Source organism: Abrus precatorius, unplaced genomic scaffold, assembly GCF_003935025.1.
Source record: "Abrus precatorius isolate BTA unplaced genomic scaffold, Abrus_2018 Scaffold10, whole genome shotgun sequence".
NCBI lineage: Eukaryota > Viridiplantae > Streptophyta > Magnoliopsida > Fabales > Fabaceae > Abrus > Abrus precatorius.
Genome location: NW_020874292.1, coordinates 35,699,579 through 35,721,016, shown reverse-complemented (window position 1 = coordinate 35,721,016; position 21,438 = coordinate 35,699,579). Strand labels below are relative to the sequence as shown.

General features: G+C 32.1%; 2 protein-coding genes across 4 annotated transcripts; both read left to right on the top strand.

Annotated features, from left to right (window-relative positions):
- The first annotated feature begins 588 nt into the window (after window positions 1-588).
- On the top strand, window positions 589-13,340 carry LOC113852426 (phosphatase IMPL1, chloroplastic). Its single transcript, XM_027482688.1, has 10 exons — window positions 589-812; window positions 1,961-2,028; window positions 3,231-3,364; window positions 5,374-5,462; window positions 7,972-8,029; window positions 8,163-8,215; window positions 8,867-8,965; window positions 9,045-9,158; window positions 9,717-9,818; window positions 13,231-13,340. The coding sequence occupies exons 1-10, from the start codon at window positions 603-605 to the stop codon at window positions 13,327-13,329; spliced, it is 1,026 nt and encodes a 341-aa protein (XP_027338489.1). The 5' UTR covers window positions 589-602; the 3' UTR covers window positions 13,330-13,340.
- Window positions 13,341-15,068: 1,728 nt separating this feature from the next.
- On the top strand, window positions 15,069-20,277 carry LOC113847813 (putative lipase YOR059C). Of its 3 annotated transcripts, XM_027477107.1 has the most exons (10): window positions 15,069-15,561; window positions 16,460-16,527; window positions 16,982-17,052; window positions 17,200-17,478; window positions 18,424-18,587; window positions 18,675-18,730; window positions 19,004-19,056; window positions 19,142-19,262; window positions 19,408-19,505; window positions 19,992-20,277. In XM_027477107.1, exons 1-10 carry the CDS (start codon window positions 15,284-15,286, stop codon window positions 20,061-20,063), a joined length of 1,260 nt encoding a protein of 419 aa, XP_027332908.1. In that variant the 5' UTR covers window positions 15,069-15,283; the 3' UTR covers window positions 20,064-20,277. The 3 variants fall into 3 exon arrangements, with proteins under 3 accessions (XP_027332908.1, XP_027332915.1, XP_027332923.1); XM_027477114.1 differs by lacking the exon at window positions 18,675-18,730 and having other exon boundaries at window positions 18,424-18,558; window positions 18,997-19,056; window positions 19,992-20,231; XM_027477122.1 differs by lacking the exon at window positions 19,992-20,277 and having other exon boundaries at window positions 19,194-19,262; window positions 19,408-19,463.
- Window positions 20,278-21,438: the final 1,161 nt, after the last annotated feature.

The following is a 21,438-nucleotide window of genomic DNA, read 5'->3' as shown; positions in this document are numbered from 1 at the left end:
ACACCGTCAGACACATCTTTGCAACGGAGGAGCATAACTACTAGTTATTTTCATACATTTTAGGCTTGAATATGATTAAATAATATCTACAGTCAAACTCTCTCTATATGTCCATAGATAGATAGAGTTTGACTGTAGCATTTGCAGGGGAAAAAGAGTTCTCATGAAACAAATGCATATTTACGAGAATAATTGCCATTTTGACATTGTTTGAAGTTCAAGTAAATTAAGTTACACAAGTAAAATATATAGAAAAATACTTTAAAATAAATTGTGAATCTACAAAAAGTAAAGCGTAATTTACTTAATATTATAGAAACAATATTAAAATTGAATGAAAATTTAATTTAATTTTAATGATACATATTTTATTTTTAAAAAATAGTTAAAAAATTGGAACTTGAAAACTCGTCACTGCGGATACCCCAAAATAATAAGATCCGTTGAGTTTTGATCTACTTTTAATTTTTTTTCTTCCTTGCTTTTGGGGTATCGAGATATTCATTGCTTTGCTGAGATTAGTGGAGGAGTTTGGATACATTCATTCCTCCTTCCGAACAAAGAGAAAGTTAAGTCAAAACAGAACAACAGAAGAAGTGAACATGTCAATGGTCTTCTCTACAGCTGCAAACCTTTCTCCTCTCCATCGAAATGGGTTCCGTCCAATTCGCTCCAAATCATGGGCGCAGCCCTGTGCTATAAACTCTTTGCTATCTGGTAAGTTTCCAACGGTGGGTGCGCGATCCACGGGACCCATTGCGCCCACTCACCTCATTGAAGTGGCTATAACTGCTGCTCAGACTGGCGCTCAGGTTTGCCATTATCCTCTTCTGTATTGGATTGTTAATTTAAGTCATATTTGTTATTCTATGTGGTTGTCGATTTGATTATGTTTTTATTTATGCGTTGAATTTAGGATTTCATGATAATGCTGCGTTTTTTTCTTTCTTTCTCATTTTTTCATTATATTGCCCCATACGAGGAGGAAATGAGGTTAACTGTTAGTTTTTGTTTGAAGATTCTAAGTGCAAAATAGCACTAAATTTCTCCCGAATTTGACGAGACTCTCATTTTGACTATGGATGATTGCCAGTTGCCATTGTGATTCTCTTATTTTACTTGTAAGAATTTGGTGATGAACAGTTCTTCTTTTTGAGCCCATAGTTGCTTTGTAGGTTCTTGTCAGGATTTTCAAACACCGGAGGTTGGGTTACATAAACTTCTTCTTGAAAAACCATTGAGAAATGCACTATTAATATCTATTTGCTGAAGAATAACAATGAATAGCGATAGACATTGGACTATGACTAATTGGACCACGCCAGCCATAAGTATGATGGACTATTAGACGAAAAAATTCACAACATATGTGGCATTTTTCCATAAACCCATGCTTGTATGGAGACAGGACTGTGACATATTTGAGCACGACATGAAAAAGTGACCCACCAACAGCAGGAAATACTGAATGATTTGAGATGCATTTTCATTGCTATGAACCAACACTGGCTAACTTTAAATAATTGTTAAACTTGTTCTTAAGATGAAGTTTAGTGATAAAATATTAGTGTGGGCATATCACTTTACGCCTCCAAAGGTAGGTCCTTATCACTTGATTAGCTTATCATCAATGCATGTTTATTTATTTCTTTAAGTAACTGGTTTAACTTAATAAAGTTTTTAATAACATAATTGCTGTATGCTCCTTATTTATATATCTTTCTGTAAACTAAATCAAATAATTGGGTAGCAATCATTTATTTCTTATCTTAGTTTTTAGGACACTACTGTGTAATCAGGTGGCTTAGTCTAATCGTGGTCATACAGATTTGGAGTTTCTGTTATAACTTCTGCTGTGTATTGCTAATTATAGGATTTATAAGTTTTTGTTTCTTCTAGTTCCATAAGGTTTTAGCATGCCATTATCTTCATATGGATATTATACCTCTGTTATTTACAGGTTGTGATGGAAGCTGTTAATAAGCCACGGAATATTGCATATAAGGGATCAACTGACTTGGTGACTGAGTAAGGTCTCATTGAAACATTAATAATGGTTGTCTTATTTCATGTTCAAATCAATTTATGCCCTCTACTCTAATGCATTCCTTCTTGTTCTCATATAATTTAATAATATAAATAATTTGGGTAATATTTGAGTTTCTCAGACTTGATACTGGACAAAGGGACTCAAATATGTGTATATTTCTGTTAATCAAACTGTACAGAGGCTACACAAATATAAAGATACAGGGAGAAATCAAAAAGAGGAAAGAATGGAACTAAACCTAATCATATCTCCCTGATTACATAATATACAGTAAATCTGGTATATACATAACATAAATACAAATCAGATCTGAGATAAAATCAACTCAATCACAATTAGATCGTATCTGCTGGGATACTCTATAATCTTCAGAATTTCTCAACACACAGTATTTTTTTTGTTGAAGCTCTGTTAGATGCTGCAGATATTATGCCTTTGGTATGTATTATTATTATCTTAGTTTAGCTTATCCTTTAGGATCAATTTCCCTCTTTCTCATTATCTCATAGGATTTGTTACCATTTTTTTTTCTCATGATTTATTTCCCTAATTAATTAGGATTCTGATTAGTATGAATATGGGTTAGTGCTCTTCCTTTTAGTTTATTACAATGCTCAATATATTATTATTTAAAGTCTCATTTCTATTTTTTCTCTCCCTCAATACTTAAAACGTGATAACCTGGCCCCATAGTTCCCCAACACAACCTACTTGGCCCCACAGCTTTCCCAGTGTGACCTGGATAGCCTTGCAACTTTCCAGTGAAATATTAAAAACAAAAATCAGTTCTACAATTTCCATGCACCAAATGTTCAAACCTTGAGTGTGAGGTGTGTTGAAGTCCCAGATCAACTACAAATTTGGCTAAAGATGAACTTATAAAGGTAATTCTCATGTAATAAAAAAACATAAAGGTAATTCTCAACTTATGAGTTGGCTTTTGGGATTGAGTTGGGCCTTAAGAACTTCTTGCCTATAATAGAGTAAAATTACAGGCAACAAAACTGTCCTAACAAAATTGAATAAAATAACAAATCTATACAGAATGAAAATGGAAATAATGGGACAATAGACAATGACAGTCAACAACTTGTTCTCATGTTGTGTTTGTTTATCTAACATAATAAGAGTCCTTTCCTTTGTAACCTTTTTTCTTTTCACTTTTGTAAATTATTTACAGGACAGATAAAATGAGTGAAGCTGCAATATTAGAAGTGGTGAAAGATAATTTTGAAGATCATCTTGTTCTTGGGGAAGAAGGAGGAATTATAGGAGAGACAGCATCTGATTATCTCTGGTGCATTGATCCTTTAGGTCTGGGATTCCAGTCAATGCTTCCCTTTATATCAAAATTTCAAGGAATGATTGTAATTTAAAGCACACAAATTTACTTAGAACTCAACTAGAACTGGGCATTCAAATCTATTTCTTCAATTTTAAGGTGAACCCTGTTCAAATTTTGCAGCTTTCTTTAAAGAAAGACGTGGATTTATCTTTGAATATGTTGATAGGAGAAAGAGTTGTAGAGGATCACACCCTTAACTGTCAACATCATGTAAATCTAACTGACTAAGTGAGATTAGTTAGTCAGGAGTGACTAAAGGGGTGTATACAGAATTGTAATTGGGAAGCTTGGGAGTGAGGTGACACGAATTACTTATCAACCCATTGTAATCATTCTTGCTTTGTTCTTGAGTCTGTCCACAGTGGGTCAGATTTGAGAATTAGGGTTATTGCAATAATATCCTTCTTTCTTTCAATCATGGTACTAATTCCTATCAGATGTTTCACCTTTCATTTGATGTATGGTTCTTATTTAAATCTGTAGTTTGATTCTGATAGGCAACCCTATAGTTAGAGTTAATTAGTTAGTTGTTGATATCTATTGGTTGGGCTAAGATAGAGAAGAATTAAGGTAGATTGCTTATAAATAAGAGGAGAGGTTGAGAGAGATGAGTATCTTATCATTTTTGAGAGGAAATTAAGGTCTTTTGGCATTGAGAGGTGCAGACCCCTGAAGTTCTGCAATGCTGTAATGGAGGGAGATTTTCCCTATTCTTTGTAAGAAGTACCGGTTTCTATCAATTGGTATCAGATCTCCAATCTTGGAGCTGTGGATATCAAATCTTAAAAATGATTCCAGTGTTTGATGGAAAGTAGGCTTATTGGTGGCTGATACAAGTTGAGCTGTATTTTGAAGCCACTGGAAAGCAGGAGGATACTACCTTTGATCCAAGTTGAGCAGTATTTCAATTTCTCCACAATTATGTAGGTGATACTTTTGTCGGAATTTGGAAGAAAGAATGTCTTGAGGGTTTCTATGAAGTTGAGTGGTAGTGGCCATTACACTGCTGAAAGCCAGATCAAGATATCAACAGACCTTATGCTGTTCTCTTGTTGGGATGTGTAAAACTGGTAGATGAAATACAGAATCAGAATGAAGGTTCAAATACCACAGTTGCTATGCTTGCAATACTGTTGATGCTATTGAAGAAATTATAGGGATGAGGCAATATCCAAAGGTGTACTTCAATAGATGTCAGGCCATGGCTCATTTTTGTGCTTCAAGGGGAAACTTATGCTACTATTGCATCTCTTCAGCTCAGGGGGAAAAGAGACAGTCATTTATCATCTTCACTGTGGCAGAGTTATGGAATTCTTCCTCCAGGTGAAGTTTTTTTTTTTTTTTTGGGGGGGGGGGGGGTTAGGAGTATTGATAGGTAACCCCATTGTTAGTTAGAGGTATAACTAGTTAGTTATTTAATCGGTTGGTTAGTTGTTGATATCTGTTGGTTGGGCTATATGATAGAGAGCAATTAAGTTAAAATGCTTATAAATAAGAGAAGAGGTTGAGAGAGGAGTATCTTATCACTTGAAGGGAAATTAGGGCCCTTTGGCATTGGGAAGTGCAAACTCAGTTTTTTGCAATGCTGTATTGAAGGGATATTTTCCCTATTCTTTGTAATAAGATACCAGGTTTCTATCAAATTCATGTGATTTCTTTTCTCTTTTTTTCCCCAAGTAATCTATTCTCTTTAATTTAAAAAAATAAAATAAAATCCATTGTCAGCTCTTTATTTTCTTGATCAAAACTCCTTTCTGGTAAGTAAGGCCCCAGTCAATGCCATATCTCCTTTTTGAATTGTGCTACATTAGGAACTTGTTCTGCATTGCATATAGTATACCAAGGATCAATATTTAAATTTTAAATATATTTTTTCCTCTTCATATTCAAATATGTTATCTCAGAGTGCATGTTCCTCATCCATTTCTTTTTCTGTGGTATTTGGTACATTAGTTACAAATCTTGGATATTTTTGTAGATGGAACAACAAACTTTGCACATGGCTATCCCAGTTTTGCTGTTTCTGTTGGAGTTCTATATCAGGGGAATCCAGCTGCAGCTGCAGTGGTAATTTAACCATATATTTGTTTCTATTTAATTTTATTTACCTAGCTGTTTATGGTGAACTTAGGAAAAATAAATCAGAATGGCTGCATTATAACTGTATATATATTTATTTGTGCCTCATCTTAGCATAATGCAGATTAAGGGATAGCTATTCTGTGTATTTGACAATAGAATAATCAATCATATACGTTCTGTTCATTTATTTGATTAAATTTTTGTGATCTTAGAATTCCTTTTTTTCTGAGGATTTGAGATGATGCAGTTCAACTGATAATTAATGAAATTTGATGAATATAAGACTTTTTTCTTGAAAATATGTATGATAGTATCCCCAAAAGGATGGGGATACTTGAAACTAAATAATTTTCACTTGTCTATTGAATGATTTGTATACTATATTTATATTCAGGAGAGCACATATATCGTATGCATCCATCTTGTCAAATATGTACACTATACTAGAACCTTGTAAAGACTTAGTGAAAATGTCTGCAAGTTAATCCCACGAGCAAACATAGGAAGTTTTAATGATTCTACTATGAATCTTTTCTTTAATGAAGTGACAATTGTTCAGACAAAAACAGTAATTGCACTGTTTTGATTCAAAGTAACAAAAAGTAAAAAATGTACTGTCTTTAGGAATTGTAGTTTATGTTCGACAATGCACACATGATTAACTAATGAAACAAAATAAAGAATAAATTTATGATGAAAACAAAATGTAAATCAGAATACTATATATAGCTAAACAACTAGCTACAAAGATTTATGACACTTAATGAAATAGAATTCTAAGGAATACAATGGTTAGGACTCAATTGTCTTCCAAAGCTCACTTCATACAGAAAACAATATCATCAACTCGAATTTCATGGTTAAATTGTATGATCTAATTCATGAGATAGTAAAATCCCATGTCTTGGTAACTTTATGTTAATTCTTAATAAAAAATTCTAACGACTTATGTAGATTCAATCAAGAACACAAATAGGCACAAAAATTAACTACAATTTACAAAATCCTAACTCCTATGTCTAAATAATTAGAAAGTTGAGATGTTTATCTCAGATCTGAACATTTGACCGATTTGTCAAATGTGAAAAATGCTCCAAATTCATATATTCAAATATTTAGTTCAATGCAACATTAAGTTTAGAAGTAAAACAATTCAATTCACCGTAAAAATTTGAATCAAGATTAAGTAAAACAAGGTTACATAAAGTTGATTTCAGAATCAATTTTATCCGAACCTACAAAATCAGAAAGACATTGTGGAAAACAGAGAAAAAATGAGTATGAAAGATATAGGCTTGTTTGATCCCTAAAAAATGTGCATAATTTAGAGTTAATCCTTATAAATTTTTTGTTAAATTATAACTCTTACTTTTACGTAAATTATTTTTTTAGTCTCTTTAACTGATATGATCCATTGAAATATTGTTGAATATCAGTTTTTGATTGAATCACATCAATTAAAGAGACTAAAACAATAGTTTGTTAAAAAGCAAGAACTATATCTTAATGAAAAAATTCATAAGGACTAAGTTCAAATTGTAAAATGTTTGTAGAGACTAAACACTTAATTAAGCTGAAAAAATATTTACGAATATATTCTCTATTAAAGCTTGATCTTTGTGTTTGAAGTGTCTCACTTCAATTCCATATGAACAAGAAAGAGAACTAAGGAAAGCTAAATCCAAAAACTAAAGAAAATGATAAAATAATTAGAAAATGCTGAAATAATCTTTACAACATCTATTTATAGAGTTTGGCTAGCTCAATGTTTGGTCATTAAGGACATGATATCTTGACGTGCACTTCTTATGGAATGTCCTAGCTTGCATTCATTTTAAATTATGATAGAAGTTTTATTCATTTTACTTCTTTATGTCATCACCTAGAAGTATTTATCTAGATATTTATTCAAATTGGGCCATAGTCTATTATATTACTTGAGCATTGTATATGATAAACATCTTGCTTCCCTTTTGTGCTCAATATATGAAGAAAATATCCCTTTTGAATATAAAAAATATTAGGGGCCAGGATTTCTTTTGTGTTGTCTCTTCTCTTTTTACTTTATTTCCTTGTATTGTCAAGAAATTGACATCTCTGCTTGCCAGTCATTTTATAAGAAAAAAATTAAAATAAAAAATGAATAAAACTTTTTTTATAAGTTAAAAATAATTTATCTCTTCAAACTTTAGAGAAAATAAATGAAAGAGTTTCTTATAATTTATAAAAAATAGAGAAATATAAGTTGTTTTAACTTATGAGAGAAAATTTATTTATTTTTTTACTGATTTTTTTCTATGAGACTTCTTGAAAAATTTGCTTAAAAGGGGCCATAGTTGTGTTCCAGTAACCACTGGTTAGATAAAGAAGAGCATCCAAGCTCAACTGAACTTTCTATTATGTAATAAATGATGCTAGAAGAAATATAGTTGTAGCAAAAGAAAATATGCCTTGACATGAATTTATATATATATATTTTATTTTATTTTTCCAGGTTGAGTTTGTTGGAGGCCCTATGTGTTGGGATACTCGCCTCTTTTCTGCAACCGCTGGTACTTTTTTTTTTCCAAACCCATCAACCTTAAAGAAAATATAAATTATTAAATATAGTAGTTTTTTTTTCTACTAATTAATTTATCAATATTTATATAATTTCTACACTAACCTAGTTCTCTTAACTTGTAGGTGGGGGAGCATTCTGCAATGGCCAAAGGATCCAAGTTAGTGCAACTAATCAGGTGATTAGCGACAAAGTGATAATTTAAAGTTATGTTTGAGAGTTGTGTTTTAAGAAATGAGAGGAGAAGAAGAGAAGGGTTAAGAAAGATTAATCATTGTTTGAGAGTTGTTTAATTATGAGGGGAAGGTTTTGAAAATTTTTCTAAATCCTAAAAAACCTTTCTAACACTTGTTTTTTGAGTTCATCTGTTTTGGAACTCCAATACTCTTTTATAAATAAGATTCTAATTTTTTTTAAAAAAAAAAATTAATTTTTCAAGTGATGATTTTTTTAAAAAATTATAAAAAATAAAAATAGTAATTTTAAAAATATTAATTTTTAGAGAAAGAAAAATATTTATTTTTTTATTTTTTATAAAAATAAAAAATATAAATAAAAGATATAAAATATAATATTATTTATATAATTAAACCTCCCATCATCCTTCCCTTTCAATATTAAACATTCAAACAAGGGAGAGATTTAACTTTCTTTTTCCTCCCTTCCTTTTCCCTTCTTCTCTTTTCAAACTTCCAAACAAAGCCTAAATAGAGAAAGTGTACATCAATCCTTGCTCATCATGATTCCTGATTTTTATGGAACAATCTGAATACTATTTATCTGGTGCTTTGTGATTGTTATATGTTTTAAGTAATCTTCATTGTTTTAGGTGGAGCAATCTCTTCTAGTGACAGGCTTTGGGTATGAACATGATGATGCATGGGCTACTAACATAGACTTATTCAAAGAATTTACTGATGTCAGCAGGGTATTCATCTAAAATCTATCAAAAAATGTACCTCATTTCTTTGCCTTCCACTTATCATTTTCTTGACTTTGATGCTTAGGGTGTAAGAAGGCTTGGTGCAGCTGCTGTGGACATGTGTCATGTAGCCTTAGGAATTGTAGAAGCTTATTGGGAATATCGTCTAAAGCCATGGGATATGGCTGCGGGTGTTTTGGTATACTTTATGAATTCTATATCATTGATAATTATTCTGACAAGTTAGTAAGCCTTGCATTTTTAAGATTGAATAGTGTTTGGGTTTTGCATGGAGAGAGTAATTTTTCCTGAAGAAAAGAAGCAAAACTTATTTTCTTAACGATTATGACAGTCAATTGAATGCTAGTTAAAGAATGAGTTTTATACAAACTTCAGTAAAAGCAAGCCGAACATGTATATTTATAATATAACTCGTACATGGTTAGCTTCATGAAATATCAATTATTACTTTTTTTCTGTTTAGAGGCAAGAATTGGGGTAGATAATGCACAAATCATTTTCACCTTATATTGAAATTCAACTTAATTGTGAAGAATGGAGGCAGTAATGTGTTAACACTTGATTAGTTGGGCGTAAAGATTTTAACATTGTATCAATGACCAACTCTTCTAAAAGTTTTAGTTATTGAATTATGGTTTTTGGGAATGTTATGATGTCAGCGAAGAGCTCTCAACATTTATCGATTTATTTAATTATGAGAATATTGTATACTTAGTTTTGTTCCATTTACTTGTAGATGGTTGAAGAAGCTGGTGGCTCTGTTTCTCGGATGGATGGAGGAAAATTTTGTGTTTTTGATAGATCTGTTTTGGTTTCAAATGGTTTGCTCCATGGAAAGGTAACTTTCATTTTAAGAGCTCTAAAAAGTTTAATCACTTTTTTGAAGTATTTACTAAATTACTTTATATTTTTATTTCTTTTGTGTTACAACCCTTCAAAATTTTCTTGCTTAGTTAGCTTATTAACAGTACTCCTCACTCCTAAGTCATGCATGCAATCTCCTCTGCTGTTTTGTCTTTTCATGTAACTCTTATCCATACGTATAAAATGCTTCTGCATAGAACAAAGTTGCCTTTAACTGCACATAAGTTATCAATGATTTAACACATTTGGCTTAAATGCACAACTCTTAGTTCTGCTAAAGCTTACAGCCCAACCTACAGCATCTCCAGTGCAAGTTATTTCTTTGCCCTAAAAAAAATGCATTTAAGAAAAATGGCAACATATTCTGTAGGAGCCTTGGTCCTAATGCTATGGCAACAAGGCTTGGTTTAGATAATGGGTAAATAGGTCCAACTATTGGACTCTATAGTCTATACTGAAGGGAAGAAGGTTCTAGTGGGATATGGAGAACCTGAGTTGGCAGGTTATTGGCATGTATATAGGAGAGCAAGGTTTGTGTGATAAATGAAACGGTATTTTTGGCTGGGAAGGGACAGTATTTTCTCTAAGGTCCTTACTCTCTAGGAGAGGGAATGCTAGGACCGAAGCAGCATCGTTCTCGATAATTATCAAACTGATTGCAAATTTTTCCTAGAGTAGAGTATAGGTTCTAGTGAATTCAAGATTCTGTTGTATCTTTCCTGTCTAGTTTTTGTTGTAACAGAATGATGTTGACAATTGTAACTGTCTATATAGTTATGTAACTGGAGGATTAACTCATATATCCATAAGAATACGTTGTACCCAATTTTCAGAAATTGAATGAAGTTATTTTCTCACTTTTGAGCTCTCTCTCCATTTTAAATCTTTGAATCACTTGTTTTTTTCTAAAACTTCTAATATGGTACCTAGAGCCTTCTTTGCTCTGCCTATTTAATTGTGATCATGATCAGAATGTCTGAATCTCCACAAGTTAGATGATTCCAGAGGTGGGTCCAGCAGCAAAAACAATTAAAAACATAATCTGGCTGCTATGACTTCACATTCTCTACCAGTGGTGAGTTTCACTCGTGCTGTTACTATTAAGCTAGATGAGAAGAACTTTCTTTTATGGAAACTGTTAAGTTATCCCACATTGATTAGAAATAGAGCTAGAATATTCCTTATAAGGACTAGGGTAATCCTCCTCCTATAAGTTAGTTTTATGGAAACTGCAAATATCTAGTTTTGCAAATTTCACGCACCAAATGCTCAGTCCTAGACGTGAGGGGGATGTATTAAGATGTACCACATTAATTAAGAATAGAATAAGAATACTTTTCTTGGAGTAGTCCTCTTATGAGCTAACTTTTACGAGTAAGTTAGGCTCAAGTTTTTTAACAGAAACAACAGATGGAAGCCATCATCAAAGCTCATAATTTGCATCAATTTGTGGTCAATCCACAACTTCCCCTACAATTTGCCTCTAAACAAGATTGTGAACATGGAATAGTATCTAAATCATATCAACAATAGGAGGTACAAGATTAAATGCTTCTTTCTTGACTTCTTGCCTCACTTTGTGAATCCCCATCCCTACTCATAAGAGTTATAGGATGCACTAAAAAGTAATATATACTAAAAATATCATTATAAAATCATCATTGTCATCATCACCATAATTTATTATTACCACTTAAAAATGGGATACTATCACAGATGAATAGATAAAAAGTACTTTGGTCCTTATATACAAGAATAAGGAAAATATCTAAAATTGTGCGATTTACAAAGGAATAAAACTTATGAGTCATACTCTAAAGTTGTGAGAAAAAGTGATTAAGCATAAAATATGAGAAGAAATTAGGATTGCAAAGAATCAATTTAGTTGTGTCAGGAAAGTCTATAACAAAAAGTACTTATGAATAGAGATGAATAGATAAAAAGTACTTTGGTCCTTATATACAAGAATAAGAAAAATATCTAAAATTGTGCGATTTACAAAGGAATAAAACTTGAGTCATACTCTAAAGTTGTGAGAAAAAGTGATTAAGCATAAAATATGAGAAGAAATTAGGATTGCAAAGAATCAATTTAGTTGTGTCAGGAAAGTCTATAACAAAAAGTATATATTTCTTACGGAAGTTGATGAAAAAGTGCAGTTACAAAAAAAGGATTTACATATGATTTTTTTACTTAGAAAAGACTGTGTGCCAAGAGAAGTGTTGTGGCAAGATTTAAAAATGAAAGGAGTTCATGTAACATATATATAGACAATACAAGACATGTATGACAGACTAACTACATATGTGAGAATTCTTGGAAATGTATCTAAGGATTCATGCCTCATTTCCTTTGACCTTTTGGGATCACAGTTTCATCATTGTGGTGTTTCTCAGTAATAGACTAATATCCAGTGCCATTAATAATGAATTCCTTATTAGAAACTATTTGGTTCACTTTTTGATTACAAAATCCTACAAAAAACTATTTGCTTGAAGGAATGTGTTTTCCTTGGCTATCCCCTGATGACAACGGTTACATATTGATCTGATTCACCAAATGTTTCATGGGCCAAAAGTGAGGATGATGAGAATAGGTTACAAAGAGAAAAAGGTTTCTTAGGCTAGGGATTCAACGGAACAGCAAACAAAATTGAACAGCCCTGAATAATACACCAATCTGAGGCTAATAAACCAAGAGCGCTTACTATCATATCAAAAGGTGAAGTTGTTAGCAGAGGTTCAACTTTTAACATATAACACCAGGTATCAAACAAGGGCTTTTTTCTTTTTAAGCCATTGGGCATGGACCTCTAGGTTGAACCTGACCCACAAACTCAACATACACCATCGTGACCCTATGGGTGAACCTGGGATCCTACCTCATGTTGGCTCTGATACCAACATAATGACCACGAGTGCTTACTTACCATCATGCCAACGTACACTCTTGTGACCCTATGAGCATATCATGATGCGTCCTAAGTTTGGAGCGAAAGAATCCCAATTTTTTAGTACCCCCTATCTTCGGTATAGCGGTTGGCTTCATGACGCAGTATTGCTAGTGTTTTTTTGAGGAGTCCACTCCATGCAATCTAGGATTGACAATTATGCATGAGAATGCTAGAAAAATCCTTTAAGAGAATCAAAAATATATTTATGACATTGACATTCTCGTGTTGCCTCTATAATTTGTTGTATCATATGCTAAAATTAAATTTCATATTGTTCACGAAAACTAGTTTTCTGTTGGTTTTATTTTCTGATTTGTACAAGTATAGAATATAAGCAACTAAAATGATGTGAGTGAATTTTATAGACTTCGGAGTAAATACGGTTTAGTGAAAGTACAATTTCTCATTTGGTGGGTTATATGCTTTTCTACAGCTTCTGGAGAGAATTGGACCAGCAACAGAGAAATTAAAAAGCAAGGGAATTGATTTCTCACTGTGGTATAAACCAGAAAACTACAGGGCAGATGTTTAAGATGCAAGAACATGACTTGTGTGTCTATATATATATATATTTATAAGTCTCCTTTTTAGTTATCATTTTCCCTATATGTTTAAGGGCCACGATGTATTTTTGGTTATCTTTTTTCCTGTAAGTGTTATTTTAATATTCTCTTTGTATAATATGTTCGTGAGCTAGAACTAAATTATGATAATTTTTATTTTTCTTTTTTGGGTTTGCTGTATAAAAAGATAATGTTAAAAAGGAAAGAGGGAAGCAGCGTTACAAATATCGGCACACTGGTTGGTAAAATCGTTTAGACTGAGCGGCACAGCATATCAGGGATGTCATGGAATCGCTTGAACCGGTATGGCTCGACGGTGTTTTGCAAAAACCGATGCCTAAAGTAGCATTGAATTGACCGGGCTGAGCAATATTAAAAGAAAAAACAAAAGCAACAAAATGGCTTCGCCAACAATTGTCTTTTGTTCTCGCTAATCATCAGCCACTGGTTGCCAGAGTGCTTTTGTTTCTGTGTTAGTATGACGCAAGTGGTTGGTCATTAGTTTTGTGTCCTATCTGTCACCGTTTAGCCGTGGGGAGTGGCGTGGAGTGCTCACCCTGTGTCTTGTCGCCGCTGTTTGATCGCTAGTCTGTTTTCGTTACTGCTCGTGTTGTATTAAGTGAAAAACGTAAAGAATAAAAACATCAGCCAAAGCAAAGGAACAAAAAAGTTAAAAAAAAATAAAAATAACAGAGTAAAGAAAGGAAACTTATTATAGCCTCACATTCTCAGTACTCACTGTAATATTTATTTATAATTTATTGAGTTTAAATTTAGTGTACTGATCAATATTTTTATATTATCTATAATACACTTTGTATATGATTCTTATTAATATGATAATTTATGATGAGGTGATAGCATAAAAAATCATTACATTCTTTATAACACTCCATTTTTGTTGTTTTAAATGGAAGAAATTGTAATTTTATTTCACTTCCATAAAAGTGCAGAGACTCTCTTGAAGGGAAAGTTTATTGATAAAATTCTTAAAAAATACAAATGAATGGAGTTTATGTGAATGATTAAAACTCTTAAATAAGAGTGATTGACATTGTTTGTGGTTCATTAATTGATGTTGTGAAGTGGTTCATTAATTGACCATAATGAATTGGATATTGGATGTAGTCTTGTAGAGAATGGTATTGCTTGAATTTTCAGCACAAAACTCACAATCAATTCAAATAAAATAAAATAAATATTTTGATAATTTACCTTCAAGATGAATTAAAATTTTATTTTTTGTCTTTTTAATTTTTTTTTTATCTTATTTTGATAATTAAGTGTGTTTAAGTAGTTAATCACACAATTTAAATTACAATTATAAGTACTTAATCATACAATTCTTATGGAAATAATATCATTTTATTATTTAACAAAATTCGTGCAGTTGCAACTTATTAAATTTTAAATAGGCTGATAACACTTTAACGCTGTGTTTAGATAAAATAATTTTAAATTATTATATTATATATTTAAATAATAATGAAAAATATGTTTAGAATATTTTAGAATTTTAAATAAATAAATTTGATATTAAATGAAAAGATTTTAAAAAAAAAGTTATTATGGCTTTTACTATTTTACTAGACTTTAATTTATACTATTTAAGTTTTACTCAAATTTTAAGAAACAGGTTTAAAATGCAAAGATGTCTTGGGAGTAATTGAAATGGTCCAAGTAATAATTTATGCAGATGAGTTGCTGAAGTTGCATTAAAAACAATATTCGGAGCATTGACCAAAGAATGAGCTCTCAAAGAGAATAACAATTCAACGAACAACTTGGGCTTAGTAGGAGTAGCAGTCGAAGTCGCAGTCCCTTCAACCTCAAGCTAGCACAGCAAAAACATTCATTAACCGAATCAAATCTTACAAACTTTGCGATTCTTTCTTTCTGCACAAAGCCATTAAAACCTCTTTCATGCTGGCCTCAGACTCCAGCTCTGTGCTCCGACCCAAACCCCCAATACCCGCTCGCAACCCGACCCGATCATTCTTCAACACTTGCTGCTTGGATCCAAGATCCAAACCCGTGGGGCCCAACAAGCTGTCCATCAAACTGGAAGTGCTCCGTCGAATGGGCCGCGGTTGCTTCAGGGCCGAGCCCAACAGCGGCGGCCAGGACTTGTTCGATGCCGCCGCAACCGCCCAGCCGATTCCTCATCACCTTGTTATTATGGTTAATGGAATAATTGGGAGGTAACGTTTTACGTTCCTTAATAGCTACGCCTAATTACGTTTATTTTCCTCTCTCTTTTGATTTCACCACTCATTACACTTGCGTATGTAATTTCATTCTCAGGAATAACTCAGGTCAGTTAATAAATGTACATATTTGGTTGTAACTCAGTTTTTGGTTTATACATAAGTTACTAGTTTGATAATATGTTAACTTCTAATATTTCTATATCCCACCTCTCTCTCTCAACAATGCCCAGGAAAATACTTATAAACCTTGTAACAAAGTCGGAATGCCATATTCCTAACTTACACATTCCTACCAATCACTTCATAATCGCTGTAATTTAGTATTTGGTTATACTTTTCTTGTTTGAAAAATTACACTGTATACAATTCCTATGTGTTCACTGTTCAGACTTGTTATCTTTAAGAAAATTACGAATACCTCCTTTATTTTTATATCCTAACAAAAAAACACAAAGCAATAGGAATGCACGGGAAATAGGTGTAATTCCTTGATCAAGAATGATGTAAGTGTAATTAAAGGGTAAAGGCTAATAATAGGTCAATTTAATTATCCTTAATATTATACTGCATTTTAGGGCTTGCTTTAGTCTCATGTTTGTTATTTTATTTTCCATTTTCCGAATATGAATCCAAAAAAATTGCCCTCGTTTATTATTATCTTGTATTTATCTTATTTCTAAGTTCGAGAAATAATTTATCCAGATTTCCGTTTCTCTCTACTCATTGTGAATTATTAATTCTGTACTCGTGTTAATTGGATAATTCAGTTATAAATACATATTCAGAATTATCCTTATTGTTTTCATTGCATAGAAGTTCATTATATTTTGGGTAATAGATTTTTTGCTTAGTGGATACCATTAAAAGTGAAATGTAATTGGTGTTTCAGTGCTGCTGATTGGAGATATGCTGCGGAGCAGTTTGTGAAGAAGCTTCCAGATAAAGTGATTGTACACCGTAAGCATTCCCACTTCCTGTGAAAATTTAGTTGCTCGTTTTTTCCTCTGCATCTGAATGTTGTTGATAATTTTTGTAATTTGAAAATATTGCGTCACGTCACTGAATTGTTAATTGTCTTAGGTTCGTGAGCTATTTGTAGATCCTAAGTTGTGGGATAATGAATGGATAGTTTCTAGGTTCTAATTTTGTTGTTCAAATTAATTCTGTCTGCTGTTCCCTGTGATGTAGATGTTGGAAAACATCTTCAACAAAAAAATGGATTGTCTGACCGAAGAAATTTATCAAGTAGTTTTTTTTTTCCCCTATTTCTTAAACATTAAATCATCCTGCTTTATTTCTTCCGAGTCTAACCCTGACATTACCAAGTCCACCAATCTTTCACTGTTATTATCTTTTGCATTGTGTATAAGGAAAAACATCACTTGTGTTTTACTTGATAATTTTTGCACAGGCAGCGAATGCAATTCTTCAAGATTGACGTTTGATGGTGTTGATACAATGGGTGAGAGGCTAGCTGAAGAGGTATTTCGGTAATAATAGCATGATCTTTTTTTCTTCTTGTTTGCACATCTTAATTTTGCAGTACTTCACTAAACTTTCATTTACAGTGTTGGTTTTTCAACGATTCATTCACATTTAAATTTTCAGTTTTAATTCATATTTATGCAGGTGTTATCTGTAGCTAGACGTTGGCCAGAGGTGCAAAAGATATCCTTCGTAGCACATTCTCTAGGAGGCTTGGTGGCAAGATATGCTATTGGGAGACTTTATGATTATTCTTCAACATTGGCACCTGTTTGTACCAGTGGAGACTGTTTCAGTGAAGAGAAAATGACATATTCAAAGCAGTTCCTTGAACAGGGTTACGAAGCTAAAATCGCTGGTTTAGAGCCCATGAACTTCATAACATTTGCCACTCCACATCTTGGTTCAAGAGGAAATAAACAGGTAGCTTATTTTGCTATTATGAATGGTAGCTAAAATGTTCTCTCTGTCTGATGTTCTATAGCTGCTTCAATTGTCAGACCTAAAACCTTCTGGTATTTCAGTTTTTTTTTTTTTTTCTAGAAGATTCACATGGATTGAGTGAAAACTCTGCAACTAGTGAAACATTAAGTTTAGTTCCTTTTGGTTTCCTGAAAGCCACTTCAACTCTTAAAATGATTTGATACATATGATTTCAGTGCCATCAACTAGAGATTCCTATATTCTGGTTATGTCTTTTGGTATTTAGAACTTCTGATGTTCAGTCTGTAACTGATATGTAAAGCTAGAAAGATATTTTCCTTTTGAATTTGTCTTGGTTGTAAGTATATATTTTTTTCACTAGATATCTTCAAAGGTTACACAAACTGTGGTTGAATATGGATATCCAAATACATGCTTGAAAGCTTCTAGATCAAATCTCTAATACTAGTTGAGTGGAAACCCGGTATCTTATTAGGAAGAAATAGGGATAAACCCCATTACAAGACAAAACTCAGATTATCAAGGGTATGCACCTCCCAATTCCCAAAGGCACCAATTATCTCCCAAATGACAAGATGATCTCTCTCTTAACCTCCCATTAACTAATTAACTAACTATTTATTAATTTTATTTATGTAACTAACTAACTAATTGTATCTATCAGTTTGATGCAAAACAGACTCAATTAGTTAGTTGCCTATTTATTTATTTTCGTATTAGTTATAAAATCTTATATAAAGATAGATTGGTTATTTCTGTTTATTGCCTTTTCCATAAAGTAGTGAATCTAGTAGTTATATATTCTAAAATGTACAAAAAGGATATATATGATTGGTAGTATGAGATAAAAAGGGTTTTATATTTTGCTCTACCCCACTTGTCTTGGATTAATGATAGTATGAATTGCTCTAAATATTCTTGTAGCTTCCGTTTCTTTGCGGTCTTCCTTTCCTTGAAAGAAGAGCATCCCAAACTGCACATTTAGTTGCTGGGAGATCTGGGAAGCATCTCTTCCTCATGGACGATGATGATGGAAAGCGTCCTCTGCTCCTGCGAATGGTTAATGACTCAGATGATTTAAAGTTTATGTTAGTATTAATGAATCAGTTAACCTCATCGGATGCTAATATTTGTTTCTGTATTATTCATCAATCTAATTGTTTCTGATGGTATAGGTCAGCTTTACGTGCATTTAAGCGTCGAGTGGCATATGCAAATGCAAATTATGATCGTATCCTCTTTTTAATTTATGTTTTGATAATAATATATCTTTGAATTCAGAAGCTTAAGCCTAATGAATCTAGAGTCAACCACTTATGTCAAAAATTAGGAGATGCAGTTTGTATGTGCATTCGAGAGCACTTGTAGACAGCTATGTACAATATCACCCTGGCTAGAAAATTAATAATTTTCTGGAAACCATAAATTGGCAAAATAGTGCAGATCAATCTTTAAGATAAAGAAATGCTTCTCATGTTCTGATATTTCTTGACTTAGCTTCAAGATATGGTTGGATGGCGTACCTCATCAATTCGTCGTCAACATGAACTTCCAAAGGTATAGACTTTTTTTTTTATAATAGTCTACCTTAATTCTGTACATGGCTTTCAGAGACTAAATTCTGCTTCCTCTGTTGTGCTAGTCCAATCTTCTTGTAATTGATGAGAAATACCCACACATTGTTTATGTTGAAGGAGAGGCTGCCAATGACATTCGCAATAAAGCATCATCTAATATTGGTGGACAAATAATTGACTTAGAAGGTTAGTTCCTTTTTAAAGGCTTTATCAATTTCATAATAAAATGCCAATGTTGATTTATGTTGTCTTTCTGTAATGCTCCTGCTGAATGAAGTAGTACCGTGTCAAATTCCTATTTTTCTGACTATTTTACACTTTCCCGATGCAGAGGAGATGATAAGGGGGCTCACTCAGGTATCTTGGGAGCGTGTGGATGTTAGCTTTCAGAAAAGTAAACAGCGCTACATTGCTCACAGTACAATTCAGGTAATCTTGATATCTTGAAGCCTTCCTGCGAAATTTGCACAATGATATTACCTTTGATGCAGTATTTTCAAGTGCTTTTTTCATTCTACATATGTTTAGTGCTCAAATATTCAGATAAAAACTGCATTCATCATAGAAAACAAAATTCATAATACAAGGTATTATTTGAATACATTTCTTTACATCATTGATGGTAACAATGATATCAGACTACAAGAGGAAAGCAATGATTGGGAATTTAGGAGTATATCAAGCCAGGAAGAGTAATGTGAGGTTAATTACAAGGGAGTTATTGTTTTCCACATAATGGGATAGTGATTAATATATTGAAACTGGTTGAAACTGGTTACTACAGGGAACATAGTGAAATAGGTTTTGTGTGAAACACTTATATGCTAATGTTCTCATAAGATAGTGGCCACAGCTTCAGCTTGTGTTCGTGGTTTCTTTTTCTAATTTCTTTTATTTGTTTTGCCTTGGTCTCAGGTGAAATCATATTGGTTGAATTCTGATGGCGCTGATGTGGTTTACCATATGATAGATAACTTCCTTCTTTAGCCTTTTTGTTAAATTTGATGTCATCTAATCAATGTTGTGACAGTGGTAGTTGTACTCGAATCGTATTTCCCCTGGATGTGTTGCATCGAAATAGATGAAGATGATTTGTTATACATCGTATGGTGGCATGGGAAATTTATAGCTCCATTTTGGGTGCACCTTTATGTACATGAGGACTCTTCTTATTTAGTAAAATTTGTTCATAAATTGATGTTATCGAGAATGTTATATAAAAAAACATTTTGTTCTGTCTATGCCTTTTGTTAACTGTTCACCCTACTATGATTCCTTTTTTAGCAACTCCAACGACAGACTTGGAATAAGCACCTTAAAAAACTTATAGTTTTCTGTCTCGTAATTTCTCATTAATCCTGGGGATGCTATTTTGATGAGGGTAAGCAAATTTACTCATTTTATTCTTCACATTAATGTACCAAAAAGTGTTCTGAAACCACAGAAAATTTAGCATGAAATGTACACGCACTGCTCCTGGGATTATTATGACTTTTATGCTTGACACCTTGTCTGAAAAATTACATTTACGTCTTGCACTATTTAATTTACAAAAGGAAATACCTTAAGGTGAAGAGATGTGTCGTGTAATCCACTTTAGTATCTGGAGAGGTAAGTTTAATAGCCAAAATGAAAATGTATTATTGGACAAGGTATGCATTGTAACTTTACGTCCTTGAAAATTTATCCTTTCATTTTTTTTTTAAAGAAAATTACAAATAATAATAATAATAACAAAGAAACATTATAAAAAATAAATAAATTTTCAGGCTGGAATTTTCCCTTCTAACTTTAGGAGCGCAAGATCGATTTCCGCTTTGGAGTGAATGTTTATTCTAAACGGGTAATTTTTCGGAGGAGTTCCCCTTGAAATGATGACATTTGTGCATGTTTACATTGTTGAAGGTAAAGAGGGAAGAAGTTTTAAATTAAATAAAAATAAAAAAGTTGAGCAATATAAGTAATAATGACTTCACAATAGTAAATTCTGTAATATCTTAAAAAAAATTTATAGGTATCATACTAAAAAAATTTAGACAAATAAAATAGAGATACATGTCAAGTTAAAAAACATTATTATATATAATTTATTTAAAGTTATATTATTTGTTATATATAGATATATATATATATATATATTTATTATTATTATTAATAAGTTGATTCTAAATTATTATTTGTATGGTTGATTTCTATTGTTGATTATCGACAAAGATAAAAATAATGATGTATTATAATTTAATTTTAATAACTAAATTAAATAACTTTTAAAATTTCAAAGACAAAAAGTAAAAATTTACTCTTATGATTTTAAAATAATAAATATTTTTATTTTAAATTTATAGTTTTAAATTTTTTAATG